This window comes from Anopheles arabiensis, chromosome 2, assembly GCF_016920715.1.
Source record: "Anopheles arabiensis isolate DONGOLA chromosome 2, AaraD3, whole genome shotgun sequence".
Lineage (NCBI taxonomy): Eukaryota > Metazoa > Arthropoda > Insecta > Diptera > Culicidae > Anopheles > Anopheles arabiensis.
In genome coordinates, this window is record NC_053517.1 from 43,990,130 (window position 1) to 44,006,955 (window position 16,826).

Below are 16,826 nucleotides of genomic sequence, written 5' to 3' on the forward strand. Positions count from 1 at the left end.
ATTTTACAAACCAAACTTCCGTTCAATCGTATACATTCGGCGAGTTCATGTGACGTTCATGTACAACAGGTCCAGGTGATGGCGTCCAATACAATACGTCCTATTCACTTTGTGTAGGAGAAGGATTTTGCTGTCTGTTTTTTTAAACTTCCGGGAAGATTTTGTTTTCTTTCCACGGAATTACAAATATGCGGGAGGAAGTTTTTGTGTCCCCTTCTATCATCCAACCTAGTATTCTTTTCTTTTTTAACTAAGCCGCATTATCGGATATAACGATCTAACCTGTACTCCAGATATCACAGACAATCACAGTGTGAGTATACAAACTAAAATATTTATAACCCAACAAAGCCTTGTGGGAGATTTTGGTTGAATTGGGATATTTTACAGCAAACACAAGCTGCGAAAACTGCCAAGTTGGACGTAAAACGAATCACCTCATTCCATCGCAAGCCTGCCCGGGAGCGTCATGCTGAAAAGATGTTCCCAAGCCCTACACTTGCAGTGCTCGATTGCAATCTGTTGCAATCCTTTTTTTTACTTCCTTTTTGTATTGTTTTCCACTTAAAAGCTTACGCAAGGTTTGGTGCTAGATGCAATTTTTATAACCATCCTGTGTGCACTCATATGGCTGCAAAAGTACAACTTCTGTCACTTTGGCATCGGTTGCCATTTTTATTTGCCTATCAAACGTTTCCATAATATCACTCAGTGTTCCATTAAAAGTGCCAGATAGATCTCGTTCCTAGATTCGCTCACTTGTTCGTTCATTCCGGAGGCTAGGAGAGAAATTGAAAGGAAAGGGATCGAGTTTTAAATAAAGCTGACTTAGCCTTTCGCTTTGCCACGTTCATCGCCCCGATACGTCCGCCGAGATAGATAAACTTTCTCAATAAAACTGCACTTAAACTGTGTGATCCGGTCGACCGATACTACACAATTCCCAGCGGTCTGGGGTAGGTCATCGTTCTCGTTCACTGAGTATACATAGGAAGTCTGTTTTTTTTTTTCATTTCAAGGATTAATAAATGTATTGCATCAGTCAGAATGTTTGAGCATGGTTTAAACTTGCTTTCAGAATTTTAATATATATATTTTGTTTTAATATCCAATAGTGCAAATTTTACAGTGCGTTTGAGATTTACCTATACAAAGATATTATTGAATTGTTTTTTGAAAAATAATTATTTTAAAATAAAATAATCTAGTATGTAAACATTCCATCGAAACCTCATTTTATCATATCATAAAGCTACCACGAAGTATAGAGTTTTTAACAACCGAAAAGCCAATTAACAAAGAAAAAAAATAGGGTCGGGAATAAAATATACTCTTCCGTTTTTGCCTTGGCTGCAAACTACAGGTCAACGAATACCATCCACCAAAAGGGACACTTATACAGACCAACCAAGCCAATAGTTTGTCACACTACCGGTGATGAATTTTAATTATTTCTCCCTTGAATAATAGTATTTCCTTTTACCGTCCCATCCATACCAGTGGTCGCTTTACAGGCTTCTGCTGCTAGTTGCATAAACGATCCACTGCACTACGAATTCAATTAACGAGATGCAACAAACACACCCGCATTTGAGTGAAGCCTTTTCCGCCAAAGAACTGGACGGAACCAGCGATAACAACAAAAACTACTGCAACTAATACATACATACCGGTACACACAGACAGTCACATGCTAAACACTCCTGCTTCGGAGACCACAAACTGCCTGGGTCGAGATGGATGCACGTAAAGCGAAAAGTTTTACTATCAAAACTTGTCCATTGACGATTGTTTCGATTTAGTTATTATGCAACGGTGCATTCTCTTGGTGTGGCCTTTAAATGGATCCCGCTCTTATATCATCTACCCACCGGTTGGATTGAAAACGCTAAACTTATGCATCACCGAAACATGGACAAGGGTAAGACAAGCACATTCTGAATCTGGATACAGGTCGGTGATGGCAAAATGGCTGTATCGTTCACCACAGAAATTACTAAGGTCAACTTTTTAACGAATACTCACTTAAAACCACACATACTTTTAAATATCTATCCTCCATAATTTTTCCTCGCTACTTTCATAGATATTGCAATAAATGAAAATGATAAAACTATTTGGAGTATTTGGCGGCTCTGGTGTACTTTATTCTGCTAAGCGTTTGCTTAGCAGAAAAGCGTCTGCTAAGGGTACTTCGATTGTCACAATGTCAGCACACAAAATTAGCAGTCATCATCATTCCTTTTAGTAAAAACCTAATCATAGACCACCGAACTACATTAGAATTTGCTATATGTGTTTGTGTTGGCGCTAAACAAATAAATGGTGAACGTTGAATCACTATTAATTGAAATTGGCTAGCAACAATTCTTTATTTAATCAAAACTGATTCGATGAATCAAACTAAACAACAGCAACTAAACAAGCGTAAACCATCAACCCTATGACATGTACCGTTCATCAACTCACGCACTTTACACTCACAGTACATATTGTTAATTAATGCTGCCATTTGTAGAAGTTGATAATATCCCTTAGAAATTGGTGGTCTAAAAAGGAGCTCGTCCGTTTATCATGCACTGGGCACAGTAATGTGCAAACTGTGCCCCCTTCAGAAGAATATCAGACACGCCCTATGAGGAAAACAATTTGTTACGTTATGTGGCGTTATCCTTTTTGTGCTGGTTACATAAACGATTTACTTACCGATAACTTCGGAATGCACACCGTTATCGGATAGATAACAGCATAAAAGAAGGCACAAACGCATGACACCTCGAAGCCAAATAAACACAGCACGATTAACCAAAAGATGCACCAAATTGGATTTCCCATTCTAGCTGGGGTGTTGTTAGAAAGATATTACGTGAATAGACAGAAAAATCAACTGAAAGAAATTAAAACGTACAGAGCCAAATACAGCGATTTATTATTTCAAACCGAATAGCTCTTACAATTGGTTTTTGTAAATAGCAAGAAATTAATCTTAATTGAACCTTTTGACTTTTGGATTGAAGTGACTTGAAACTGTACGGCGATGTTGATACTTTCGCGACAGACGCTAGGTTTGGATGGTTTAGAAATTGAACCGATATATATATACCGCACATGTGTACATACTCTTGTATATCAATACGGCTTGAACGTCGCTACTCAATCATACATTTAAAAAATAAACGTTAAGTTGTCGTTTTTTTACTGCACATACTTAACTTTCCAGACAAGCAGAGTGAAAAGGATAGACATATTTTGGTGGAGTATACACAAGAATTAACGGGTGCCGATTATGCTACAACCGATTCATCAGCGATTGATCTAGCGGTACGCGGAAGAGGCAGCTATCACGGCGCCCGTTGCAAAAGGTATACATATTACGAATAATTGGTAAGTGAGCGTTAGCACGCATATTTGTATAAGAGAGTGGACTACAATTCCGATGAAAATCATTCTAGTTCGACCTTGTACAGTGAAAACAAACAGATGGAATTTAATATGTTCCAGTGACTCACTCGTTATACGAAAAACGTTATTCGTTTTGTGCGAGGCTCTTTTATGTGTAATTTGTATGCAAAGTGAAATAATTCGTATCTTAAATGGCTGGTATAACGAGTATATACGCAGCTAAAAAAATGAACAATGTGTTGATAAAAGGGTAAATGTACCAATAGTGGTGCAGTGGTTGTAGTTTTGTAGTGGTACAGATTTATTTAAATGAATTTACAGTGTCACAAAGGTTAAGATATACATATTTTAACACATAGCCATTTAAAAAAGTTTTATCTTCTCTATTGCTACAATTTTTACCATCAAACAATACAAAATCAACGAAAACTACATGTTTTTGTGTCGGCTTTGTTGTACCTATAATGGTGATAACATGCACAACGAACGAGCACAACCTGGAGCTAACGCAGTAATTTTCTTTTGCAATAGCTCTCAAGCCGCAAAAACTCTTCTGCAACATGAAAAATTACGCTCCAGGGTTTCCACGAACGGACAGGACAAAACAAACAAGAGTTAGTAACAATTCTCCCCATTCAGAAATGGAGATCGCATGTTGGAATTTTTCCATTGACCAGCAGGAAAAGTGTCGAACGTTGAAGAGATGATAAATAAGGCTGGACAATTGACGTTTCTCCAGATCCTTCTCCAGCTGTGTTGTCGTGTCTCACGCTCTATCTTAGCGTCTGGTAATCTGTTCGTTACGCTCTATTCGGGAAGATGAAGATGAACCCATGACGGGCATGTTGTTACGTCGTACGAGTTGACGGCTGTACCACCAGACCGGCCTAATCACTCACCACTCACTTGTAAATCATACAATTATATGATGATCAAACGGTTGTTAGTATCGAAACTAGTATTTATCTGAGTGATCATACAAATTATAAAAATGCTCAATTTTTACCGATTGTGATTTAAGATCACACATCAGGAACACAAATTATATTGCTTGTAATGTGAGATTTTACTCCTTAGCGTGATTTTACTCCTTGTTGAGCATTAAGATTTGCTCGTTATACGAATAGGTCATGCTATATGCCGTCTTTCACCATGCTGTATTTTCCTATTTAAATCATTGTGAAAGATAATAAATTCGAGATATGATCCATATGTACTCTTTGGTTTTATCGTTTAAGAATTACCAACACAAGTGAATATCATGAATGCGCTTAGTAAGATTCAACTTAGTTGCGTTACGTGTTTGTGTAGGTGCTACTCAAATTGATCATTAATCAATTGGGTATAATCGATTATTTGGCGGAGTTTTACATTATTATGTCAAACCTTTTGAGAACCTTTAAATAAAATTAAATAATAGCAACTAAAGAAGCATTTACCGTGAACATTATTACATTATGAACATTATTCAAAACATAATGTTCATTAATAGTGTTATTGTGTAGTTTGAAAAAAATATTATTAACATAAACCTTGGTAATCCTTAGAACCAAGATAGACCTTTCTTCAGGCCCTTGGCTTTATCAAATTGGTATGATCATTAAGTTCTTCGTAACAAATTTAAATTGCTAAAGCGTTTGATATCATGCGGATAAAAAAGTATACATCTTCCTTCGGTTGGTCTGATTTGACACATGGCGATCATATGAACACTCATATGAACATATCATTTGATGCTTCAAAACACTCAATATATCCCAACCGTTGAATCGCACCGATCCAACCATTTATTAGTCACTCTTTGCTCCGCCATAGTCTGAATGTCTCCAATCAACGGCAAACATTGTATCGTCTCCAGGGGCAGGAAACCTATCTTGTCGCATACAGCAATAATGTTTTCAACAAATGTTTTGTGTTATTATATTAGCATAGCAATAACATGTCAATTTTTAACGGTTTTTTAAATATAAGTAAAAAAATCTAATTCATAATTTATTGTTCAATACCAAGGGACATGAATTTAGTCAAAATAAAATTGTTTAAAAAATATATATTTTTTCTTTCTGTCGCACCCTGTATTGTCGTATTACATACTTGAAAGGGTTGATAAATACAGCCAGATTTGCGTCGTCGCGATAATAGTCATAGTTATGCAGTGAGCTCGAGTGAAGCAGATCCGCGTTTTATATCAGGCCGCTAAGTATAGTTTTATAATGTTAATATGAGGTTCTTAGTGACTTGTTTGTGTGTTATGGCTGCAACATAGGTGACTTATATCATACATATATTGCATACATCAAATGCTTTAAAAAGTTTTTAAGATAATTAAACATACAGTCGAACGGCAAGTGATATGGAAAATTTAACGAAGATTCGACCAAGAAGAATTGATTTTTTACATTTCTATTCGTGTTGGACAGTTAAAAATCTTCAAAGAGTCAATCAAACGTTCGAATTGGTTGGCATGATTCCAATATTTGGCCGTTCGATTTGAAGTCCGCTGTTCCAATCGACTGCCGTTCGAGACTCGAGATCAGGCTGATAGTATTACAATTTTTACAACTCCAGCGTAGATTGTTACGATCAAATGTTTTATTTCATAAATAACAACGAGAGCTTTGGTATATGTTATATTCTCAACTTCATACTTAACGAGCTCGGAATCCTTGAGTCGTAGGATTGGGAAATAATTCGTGGTCGATCCACGCCTAGTCGATGGAATGTTCATTTATTTTATTTTAAAAGTTACTGTAACGTATGCAAAAATTGGCCAAAATAATTCTTAACATGGCAATATTCGCGACTGCCAATATAACGTTACCCGATCACGTCCCCCTCCGTCGACAATCAACGTAATGGATTTGTCTGTTTATGTAGGCGCTAATCAAATAGATTGCTAACGATATGTGTGTAGGCAATAATAATCAACGAACCCATAGTGACCTGTGGCAAACAAATACCTCAAACAACGATGAGTCAAATTAAAAAAAAAACAGCAACAATAGACGCGTTAACCGTCAACACAATTATATTTATTGCTCATCGACGCATAGACTTTACACTTACAAAACATAATGTTAATTAATGCTGCTATTGTAAAATTTAAAACATAACACCATGCGGTCTTCTGGTCGATTCCTCCCTGTTTAACCTCCCCTGTCTGTATGTTGCGTTTTACTTCAATACACACTTACACACAATTTGCGTGCACGTATGCATCGATGCGTTGATCATATGAACATAAACATCGGCGACCTTAGAACAGAGATTTTCCCTCCATCATACACTTGGCACAGTAATGCGCGAACTGTGCTCCCATCAGAAGGAAATCGGACACGACCTGGAAACGGAAGAATTTGTTACATTTTGTAAAACATGGTTTTTATTGATTCTTTTTCGTTACCGAACTACTTACCGATATATCCGGCACGCACACCGTTAGCGGGTAGATGAGAACATACCAACCCGCACAGAAGAACGCAACCCAGAAGCCGACCACGATTAGCACGATCAGCCAAATGATGGACCACAGCAAATTTGCCATACTGGTAAGAGTTTCTGTGGAAATAAAATTGAAAAATTAAATGGAATAAATGGAATATTGTTTTATAAAAGTTTAAACAAAAATATCCAAAATTATAGTTTGATTTTTGAAAAACGTTAAACACCAAGAAATTTTTTATTGGTTTAAATAAAAATAGAAATGGCCGCATCACAGATGAACAAAATTAAGTGGAGATATGCCCGATTTAAAGAAAATGATCAAACTTTTCATCCTTCCTACTTGTGATCTATTAGTACTTTGCAAATACAATAAGCGACGAACAAATTCTTACATTTTCAATTACACTTACTTCAACATTTCAGCACCTTTATATAATTAACATCTAGCTTTGAAAGAGCTGTGTAATCACTTTATTAAGTTACTTTTAACATACGCACAACATCTTCTAGCTTCGTTTCACCACCCAACTCGAACGGAAGCCACAAAACCATCGAAACAAAAACAAAAACAACAACACCGAAGCGGACATTTTAAAAATACTCGCCGCAAGATCGACGGCCAGACGCGCACAAACCAGTGAATGAAGAGTGTCCGTTAGTGGGAGAGAAGAAATCGACATAATATTCTCGTAAAATTCAAATCGCGCCCAAAACAACGGCCGAAACATCAAAACCACGCTTACACACGATTTACCCTGGAGCGCTGGGTGTGCTCAGCTCACGCAGCTACGAGAGCAAACCATAAAAAAATAAATCCGACTAACTATTTTTGTGCTGCCAAGAGAAGAGTGCAACGTGTTTTCGACCATGCGGTTTTTGTTTATACATTAAACAATTTTTCGTTAGATTTAGAGGAGAAAAAGATGGTGGATAGGGAAGAAAACACAATCCAACAGATGCAGCTAAATATACAGCCCTAGATGCGAAGACATAGGGAGAAGGGTGGTTGGGTTTAAGGGTCTTAAGAGAAACTATTTTAGAAACAATAAAGTGAAGACACTTTTTCCAATTCGGAGGGCCGCCGTCGAAGGGTTGGTTTGGTGCAGTGCAGCTTGCTTCAAATAGACAACACATGCCGTTCTTCAGCATGTGGAACTACATTTCCAATCGCCTGCGTGACGTGTTGCCTCTGCGATCTAATGCACTTGTACGTATGCATTGCTTAAAACCCTTCCATCAACAAACTTAACGAAATTGAGCCTAACGCTTTAATTTCCACTTGATGGTCAAGTAAATATATGACAACTCTCAAACATTGAAATGTATCACTATCAAAACTATTTAATAACGTTCTTAAATCATGTGCTGGATGTACACTAATGTATTGTTATAAGTACTTTGATCTGTTCAAATTATTCATGTATATTTCCCTTTATCGTTGCAGGTATCGTAACCAGTGCTGCAAAATATCATGAACATCAAGAGATATTCACCAACGAAAACAATTAATATATCCGAGGTAGCTTGATACCAGCAATGAGCATTTTCAATGAATGTGCATCACGACATGCGAGTGCTTGAATCCAACGAGTCAATCCAACGAAAATGTCGCGACCAAGTGATTGACCAAGAGTTGGTTGCACACAATGTCACCAAGCAGGTTATAAAAACTGTTTGAGTCTCACCTCTGATCATCACAGTAGAGCTGTCATGACTTTGTCAGTGACATTTTGCAGAACTGATCACAGTAAAAAAAGAACATGACATAGTGACTGACCAAGCGATGGTTGCAAAAATGTCACGAAGCATGCATTGATCACACCAATCGTTTAACCTTCGTTTCTATGACCAAAAATACACCCTCATCTTTATGACCACCTACCCGGGTAGGTAGTACATTTTATTAAGGGATTTGTATTTTTATTGGTCAAAAAAATGTCTTATTTAACTTATAATAACAATACTTGTTTTCATGTAAATTTATGAAGTATGGCTTTTAGTTACATAAATTGAATGCATAGCAATTAGTTCAACTGACACTAATACACCGCCATGTCTTCCCGACTGTCGGGGCAATAATTTATTCTATGTGACTTTAGAAGAATGTTAAGAGCTAGAAAACTTTTGGAATAGATTATATTAATATAACTACATGCATTGCTATACATATCATTACAAAATTAGCGACTAATTCAAACCAAAATCCTTTATTGTATGTATTACCTACCCGGGTAGGTGGTTATAGAAGTAAGGGGTAAAAGTTGATTTTATTTCTTAAAGCACATTTAAAATCATTGAAAAATTCTGAATTTTTTACCAATTTTTTAAAACATGTTTCTCTAGGCATTCTAATTTTTTTTGGATCAATTCGATAATCCAGTAAAACGTTATAATAAAAAGAATAAGTAAAACATACCCGGGTAGGTGGTTATAGAAATGAAGGTTAAAGTAGCTTCGATACTTGTTTCAAAAATTGAATTTTTTAATACTACTACATAAACTGTTTACTTCCTTATAACAGGTTGGGTGATAAGTCCCCGGTCTAACAAAGAAAAACACATTTTTTTGTCAAAATTCGTTTTTATTATTCAACATAGTTCCCTTCAAGAGCGATACAACGATTATAACGACCTTCCAATTTTTTGATACCATTTTGGTAGTACTCCTTCGGTTTTGCCTCAAAATGGGAATCAGTTTCGGCGGCCACCTCTTCATTGCAGCCAAATGTTTTCCCTGCGATCATCTTTTTGAGGTCTGAGAACGAGAAAAAGTCGCTGGAGGCCAGATCTGAAGAATACGGTGGGTGGGGAAGCAATTCGAAGCCCAATTCATGAATTTTTGCCATCGTTCTCAATGACTTGTGGCACGGTGCGTTGTCTTGGTGGAACAACACAATACAAAAGTTGCTTGACAAAAGACGCTCTGTCTCACAAACTAATTGACCTACAGACGTCAAATTTTGACACGAATCATTTGAAGGTTGGTACTATATAAAAAATATGCATTTAATACTAGCGGCACCATCTATGTGTCAGACCGGGGACTTATCAGCCAACCTGTTACACGCCCTCATCTTCGTGCAATTAAAAATGTATCTTTCCAAATTCACCCCTTTCGATTCGATGATCACCGAAGGGTTTATTCCAAGATGGTTTCATTCATCTTCACCTCTCCCATCAATCCCTCCCGCTTACAATCCCTTCTCACCAACTATCACGAACACACGGCACGAACCGAACGATCAAAACAAAACCAACACCTACCACAACCTGTACGTCGATCCAACACTTATGTATTTGTTTTTCTTTTTTCCTTTTTTCTTGACAGTCACTTACCCCGCCCATGCACCGCCTAAATGCACCACTATAGTACGGAAAGAATATGAATAAGAATTGTGGGTGGAAGGGTTTCGCTCATTGTTCGTTCGAGCTAGAGGGGTTGGTTGGTTCAATTTTCCCCGCGACTGCAGACAATGCTTGTACGGCACTTTTCCAAATTGCGCTTAAAACGCGTACACATTCCGATGGCACACATACAACTATGTCAACACCCGCCTTTACCACTCCAAGGTGCGAGGGAGAAGAATTGTGTGTTAAACGAAATGCAACGAGCGGAGCAGCTTAGTATTACAGCCTACTTCACCCTGTTGCAATGTTGTTTCTTTCTGTTTATTTAAAATCACCTAGCAGTCAGGTGGGTGGATTCAACAGTTGAGTGTACGCTAAATACAGCCCAGTAATAATATTTCAAACGTAGGGAGTGTTACACACACACATACGCGCAGCCCTTTTAAAGAGGTGAAACGCATCGTATCGTTTGCGCACGTCGCCTCCATTGCGTAGGCTAATTGGTGACCCACATGAGCCAAACCACATACTTCCAGGTATCGTCAAGTAAACCAGTCAATTAGGGACTGCCCTTTAAGTATGTAAACTATTGAAGCACGTTCGAGTGGTGTTCCGAATTCATAAAACGGCGACAACTGTTTGCGGCTCGCTGCACCAAAACGTGCTGGAATGACTTTCATCAAAAACAGTTCCAACTCTGTAAGCAATCGGTTCGTTAGGGTGATTTGCGATAATACTGAATTATTGCTGAACAAAGGTTGCAAATTCTTTGACTTCTAACGTTCTGAAATATTTCTAATTTTCAGAACAGATCAATCAATTTCTTCTATAGGCGTAGATAGAGCTCGTTTGATTTTTTTGTAAAATAGGGTCTTAAATCACTTAAATCGTGTTGCGATTTTTTCCCTGTTTGTTTGTTAAACTCAAACTCAAACTCCAATTAAGATCCCGCTGCTTCGGCACAAAGACAGCCCAAGGTGATTAGAACACCGCCAATGGTCGATCGATCGAATCCAAAGTAAAGGCGTGCCATCATCACCATCATCATCATCAACATGATCATGAGCATAAGCGTGGTCGTGAAGCAGGCATGGATGTCGTCATCCGCGAGCGATTCCAGCGTTTGTTTATGATCTCAACCTGCACAAGCGCCCTGACCTCTGCTCCATGCCGTTCGTGCCACGCTGCACCAAATCGAGCGTCGAATAGGTTGAAGTTTTGCTTCACCGCGACTTGACTAATGGCAATTAAATAAATTCAAAACGCTCCGTATGGGTGTGGTGTGGACAAAAGTGCCACTTACAAATTTCTAACACACACAAACACATACACATGATCACATTCGAATGGAAGAAGATTGCTGTCCCCATCTGGGATTTATTTGCGTCTAAATTAAATTTTTACCCATATTACAGTTCACAATAATCATCCGAAAAGAAAGACTTTCAATTTTAGCGCCATCATCATCTTAGTTGCAGGGTGAAGGAAGGGTAGAGGAGCGTTTTTTCATTTCTTTTCCCAACCCGTTCAAAACAAACCTTCCCAAACACACGCACACACACACACACACACTGAAGATCGTACACCCTCGGCTCACCCGTACACGGTACGATCGCCACGATTGCGAGGGAGCGAAAGAGAGGCAAAAACACGATCGAGCAAGATCTTAAGCGCCACACACGAAAGGGAAAACTAAAAACAATCTTCCAACCAGCAAAGCGTTCGAAGGAGGGGTGAAAAAAAACGCACCAAAGCACCAAATCGCCTTCAGCTTGGCGTGACCACCACTGTTTGCTTCTCTCGGAACCAATCCCTCCCCCCCCACCACCAAACTCCCCATAACACCCTCTGCCAACTATTTTGTGGTGACTATTTTTTTCAAAATGATGTCACCCGCGAAGCACGCTAGCAGCACTAAATAACAACGAATATTAACATGACATCACACACACACACACCTTCCCACCTCTTGTGTGACCCCTACAACACCGCAAGCGAAGCGAATATGAATCGAAGTTGGGGCCCGTATGGGGCCGATGAAAATGCCCCCCAAAAACCGATGTTGATCAGCAGTGGTCCGCAAGGTGATGGTTAGAGTCGCAATCGAAACATCTCCGCCCCTACCACGTACGATGCTTGGCAATGCAGTGAAGGGGTGGGTGGTTGGTGGGATGATGCAAAGCAATCAAAAACATAACCGGTTGGATTACGGGCTACGGCCAAACTGTCCCGTCACCGGAAACTGGGTAGATTAGAACGCGCGAGCCTGAATGAAAAGCAGTCGCCACAGCACACGGCAGACCCACTCTGCTAGGACAATCACAGCCCGGTGTCAACCCGTTTTATCGTTATCAAAATCTGGAAATCGATGTTTACGAAATACTTTGGCATTTCTGACGCTAAACACCATTGCACACCAAACCGGGTTGCGCGATCCATCTCTTCGACCCGCGGCCGTGCTGATAAGAGCACGGTCTTTTCACCGGCGCATGTGACCGGGCTGCAGCGTATCTTTCTGCTGTACCTGCCGTTACTTATTTGCCTATTTATCACCCTCGCAGCCAGCAAGCGGGGCCAGTGACACAAAGTCACCATCGACTAAATCCTTCCGACGAGCTTGTGCAAGGTGCTGCTGATGGTGGACCCCCATTTTTATCTGCCACGGTTTCGTCTGGTTGGTTTGGGCGTTTTTATTCTGATAGCGCCACGAGCGATGGAGACACGGGAGCAGCGGGTGCGCTAACCACAAATCACTCGACAGCGATGTTCTCATCATCTCGACACGATTTGAAACGTACACGCACACACACACAATCACAATCCTCTATGCTTTCTCTCCCTTATTTTCGGGCCCTGTAGGGCCCCTTTACTGTCCGCCCTTCAATGCCCTTCTTGCCGCGTTTCGGCACACAAGCTGGTGAAAGTTACCTTGAAACTTTGGTGGTTGTTTTCGGTTTAGATTTTCCTTCCCACAAACGGGTTCTCGTCGCTGGTACACGCTGGTAAACAACCGAACAATGCGGGCTGCCGACCGTCCCTTAAGCCGTTCAAATACACACTGCAAGCGAGAATGAATGAGATGCGCGCGCGGGTTCCATTTACGGTTCGCGCAAAGCGGAATGTGCTGCCCCTCGGCCACACGCACACAAACGAATCACAGAGTGACTCGAAAGAGCGAGAGAGAGAGAGAGAGTGAGAGTGCGCTTGGAGTACGGCGGCAGAGAAGAACCGGTCCCGATAGGTGTGTAAACAGCAACCCTTCATCCCCATCCCTAGACCTCCGGCTATAGCCCCCCATCATCCCCTTCCAACCCATCTCAGCCGTTCGCGCAAGCGTAGGCCGTGACGAACGCACTCGGATCGAACCGCTTTGATGGTGTGGGTTGTTTTATGTTCCCCCACAACATGCACAGGGTTGGTGGTCGTTCTTGGCGCTGGTTGAGCGGCTTATCAACCTCAAGAGCCTACAATCGATGCATATATTAACACACGCTAGCATAAAGTTCTTTGGGGCCTAAAGGAAAAACCGATTCGCTTCAACATCTTACCTCAGCATGGTTTTAGAAGTGGGCATACATACGGACAAACTGCTGTGTACAGCTTTGGCTTAAAAAACTAATACCGGAGGAAAGATATGGCCACGCTTTACACTTTACAGAAGAGCAGCTATTACATGATGGGCGTTTTTGTATGCAATTTCAAATTTAAAAATACTTTTACAATCAAGTATGGTTATGTCAGATATTTCTAGAGAACTTTCATATTTTTAAAGAATAAAAATTACTTAAAATCATTTAGCTGTAAAATTACTAGAACGCCACCATTCTACACATGGAAACAACGCCACCCTGTACCTTTCCAAAAAGATAGCACTATAATGCGCCATCGCTGACCAACAGCTTTAATCCATCGAGTTAAGATAAGCTTAAAGATAGGGCTTAGATCATGCCCCCACTGCCCCTACTTTGTAAAGCAAAGATGCCATGTTATGCAATAAACAGAATGCAGTGTACCAGTAAAGCGAGAATGATTAATAATCAAATTATTTTTGCTGTTTTCTCCAGTAAATAAGGACCTTTTTAACATTTGCTAATGCTGCTTAGGGCCGATCTGGTGGTACAGTCAACAACTCGTTCGATTCAACAACATGCCCGTGATGAGTTCAAACCCCGAATGAACCGTGTGCTCCCATACCCATACGTTGGACTGATTACCCTGATATGTGTAATCAATAAGTCACTGAAAGCCGAGCCCCCCCCCCACTAGTGGCACACAGACAGGCCTTGACCGACAACGGTTGTTGTGTCAAAGAAGAAGAAGAAGAATGTTGCTTAACTTTTAAATTTCAACAAGAAACTCATGATACAATATTCGAAATCTGCTTGTTGCTTGATAAAATACTGAGACAGTGAAAGGGACGCATGAATACTTTCTCTTCTTTTGATCCTTTCACATCCGATTTAGGATCTTGATCACTTTCTCGCACGTGTACTAAGCGCATAGAGGACATATACTAATTGATCGATCTTCTTCTATGGCACAACAACCGTTGTCGGTCAAGACCTGCCTGTGTACCCACTAGTGGGCTCGGCTTTCAATGACTTACAGCATTTATGAGAGCCTATGTACGATCAAAGATAACTTATAGTTCAAAAATATATAGAACAAATTTCAAATCAAAATCGAGCACTACCGAGCAAAAGAAAGCTCTAACTTGAAGTATATTCTTATAGTATAATTAGTTGTAAAAAAGCAATGAACTATGTTTCAGATGCATTAATATTTCTTTTTAAAGCGATGATTTGTACCAGAGTATTAACATGCTTACTTGTTTCTAAGCACGGATTCCGTACCATGCACAAAACAGACCCATGATATCAACCAGAGATTGATTCCTTTTAGTACCGTCCTTCTGCAGCCCGAAGTGACCGCACAGCTATTCATTCGCGTCTTCATAACCAAATTTGTTATCGATTCTTTGAAGAGTATAATGCAGTGATGGGACGAGCTGCCAGCACATAATACATCGCAAAACAATCAATTCAGGAGCAATTTTCTAGACAAGTCAAAATGTAATTGATATTTTTTCGGCAAAAAATTAACTGTTCATTTCAATAATGTGCTAGTCTGCGTCCATTTTCGATGTATCGTCACTTACTGCTAAGACACGCATTGAAACTTAGTCTATTATTAAAAAAAAAATCAGAACAAACTACAATAGACTCTCCCACGAATTCAAATGCCCACTAGAGGCAGCTAAGTTGGACCAGATGTGTTCTCTCAATTCTGCAACATTTGTGGTGTCGTTCAAACAAAACTCGTAATATTGATTGTCGGCTAACGATAGGACACGAATTCCACTGCCGCAAGCGTTGAACTGCACGTATAAATTGCAATATTTACGCAAAAATCGGTTAAGCAACCTAAAAAGGGACAACAATGTGACATTAAATATATTCATACCACTATACTATGGTTCAACTCACATTTCATTCATTTGGTGTGATGGATCAGTCGATCCTTGCGGTTTATTCTGTTCTGTCGATTCTTTCAGCGGCAGCTGTGCGCCATCAATCGACAGCTGCTCTAGCGCAAGAAGGTTGCATTTCTTTTCTATACCTTCCAACACTTCGACTGCTTTCGCGTGCTGCTGTTGCAAACCTTTAATATCCTCCGAGTACACCAGTTCCAGTTCTTTCTTCTTATGCAGTTGTGCAAGGCAGGCATCTACACCAATACAAGCGGTACATTAGTTATCAACAACAACCATGGAGTGTAGAACGTAACACGTACCTCTCTGTTCGACCAGTTTTTTAAAGCGCGAAATAATGTCTTTCTCTTGCGCATCGCAATGAACACTGTTTGAAATATATTTTAGAAGTTTTTGGTTAAATTCTGCAAACGATAACTTTCCGTTTTGGTCCATGTTTGGGTACGAGTTGGTAAAGCACTTTCGCTCCTGCAGCGTCGTCGTTTGTTGCCGTTGCGTTGATGGCCAATGTAAACAAATGCTCGGTTTACGTTCAAATTTGACAATTGGCGTTGGTGCTGCCTGGCAACACTGTACCACATTTACAGCCTGTTTCCGAGATACGCGGTTCACCGTTCAAAAAGACGTTCGCTCAAAATTATCAAAGCACATTGTCATAACAAAAAACGCTATAATTCAGTTAAATTATCCAGTTTGTTTACAGGATTTATTATTATTACCAGATTATTTCCGAAGTTGAAAAAATAAATTTAAACTTATTGTATTTTTTTGCTTATGTTTATTAACAAAAAAGGCATATTGACTGAGTTACACGAGCCACTTAAATCGACTGAAGTGAAATGTATCAGCATAATTAATCGAAAACTCATTATATTTCACCGAACATTAGTGCGACTAGACAACTTTAGCGCTAGACAGCTGGCGCTTTACGTTCATAGCAAGGACTGTGTAGGAAGGAGGTAAAATATTAGCCAACATCGGATTGCCATTATACAACAGAAAGCCCTTGAAAATACCCTCTAACATTTATAATTACTAAAAGCATACATATTCTTCCTGTAAAATTTACGATCCAATTAACAATTTTCATGCCATGACCCGACTGAATTTTCATTTTAATCACAGTTAAAATTTGAATCGAA

The 16,826-nt window shown here is 39.6% G+C and overlaps 2 protein-coding genes and 2 long non-coding RNA genes across 5 annotated transcripts; 1 reads left to right on the top strand and 3 right to left on the bottom strand.

Moving 5' to 3' along the window:
• Nucleotides 1-322: 322 nt before the first annotated feature.
• LOC120895153 lies at nucleotides 323-2,346 on the bottom strand. 2 transcript variants are annotated; one of them, XR_005738291.1, is made up of 3 exons: nucleotides 2,042-2,346; nucleotides 1,671-1,972; nucleotides 323-779 (listed from the first exon to the last, which is right to left on the bottom strand). It is a non-coding gene; the product is annotated as an uncharacterized LOC120895153 (long non-coding RNA). The 2 variants fall into 2 exon arrangements; XR_005738290.1 differs by having other exon boundaries at nucleotides 1,671-1,943; nucleotides 2,026-2,344.
• A 4,066-nt stretch (nucleotides 2,347-6,412) lies between these two features.
• Nucleotides 6,413-13,264, bottom strand: LOC120895661. The gene is made up of 3 exons (XM_040299197.1): nucleotides 13,122-13,264; nucleotides 6,818-6,960; nucleotides 6,413-6,742 (listed from the first exon to the last, which is right to left on the bottom strand). Exons 2-3 carry the CDS (start codon nucleotides 6,944-6,946, stop codon nucleotides 6,659-6,661), a joined length of 213 nt encoding a protein of 70 aa, XP_040155131.1. The 5' UTR covers nucleotides 6,947-6,960; nucleotides 13,122-13,264; the 3' UTR covers nucleotides 6,413-6,658.
• LOC120895662 lies at nucleotides 8,296-11,465 on the top strand. Its single transcript, XR_005738369.1, has 2 exons — nucleotides 8,296-8,506; nucleotides 10,174-11,465. It is a non-coding gene; the product is annotated as an uncharacterized LOC120895662 (long non-coding RNA).
• Nucleotides 13,265-14,893: 1,629 nt separating the features above from the next.
• On the bottom strand, nucleotides 14,894-16,175 carry LOC120894546. The gene is made up of 3 exons (XM_040297198.1): nucleotides 15,987-16,175; nucleotides 15,680-15,920; nucleotides 14,894-15,616 (listed from the first exon to the last, which is right to left on the bottom strand). The coding sequence occupies exons 1-3, from the start codon at nucleotides 16,117-16,119 to the stop codon at nucleotides 15,406-15,408; spliced, it is 585 nt and encodes a 194-aa protein (XP_040153132.1). The 5' UTR covers nucleotides 16,120-16,175; the 3' UTR covers nucleotides 14,894-15,405.
• Nucleotides 16,176-16,826: the final 651 nt, after the last annotated feature.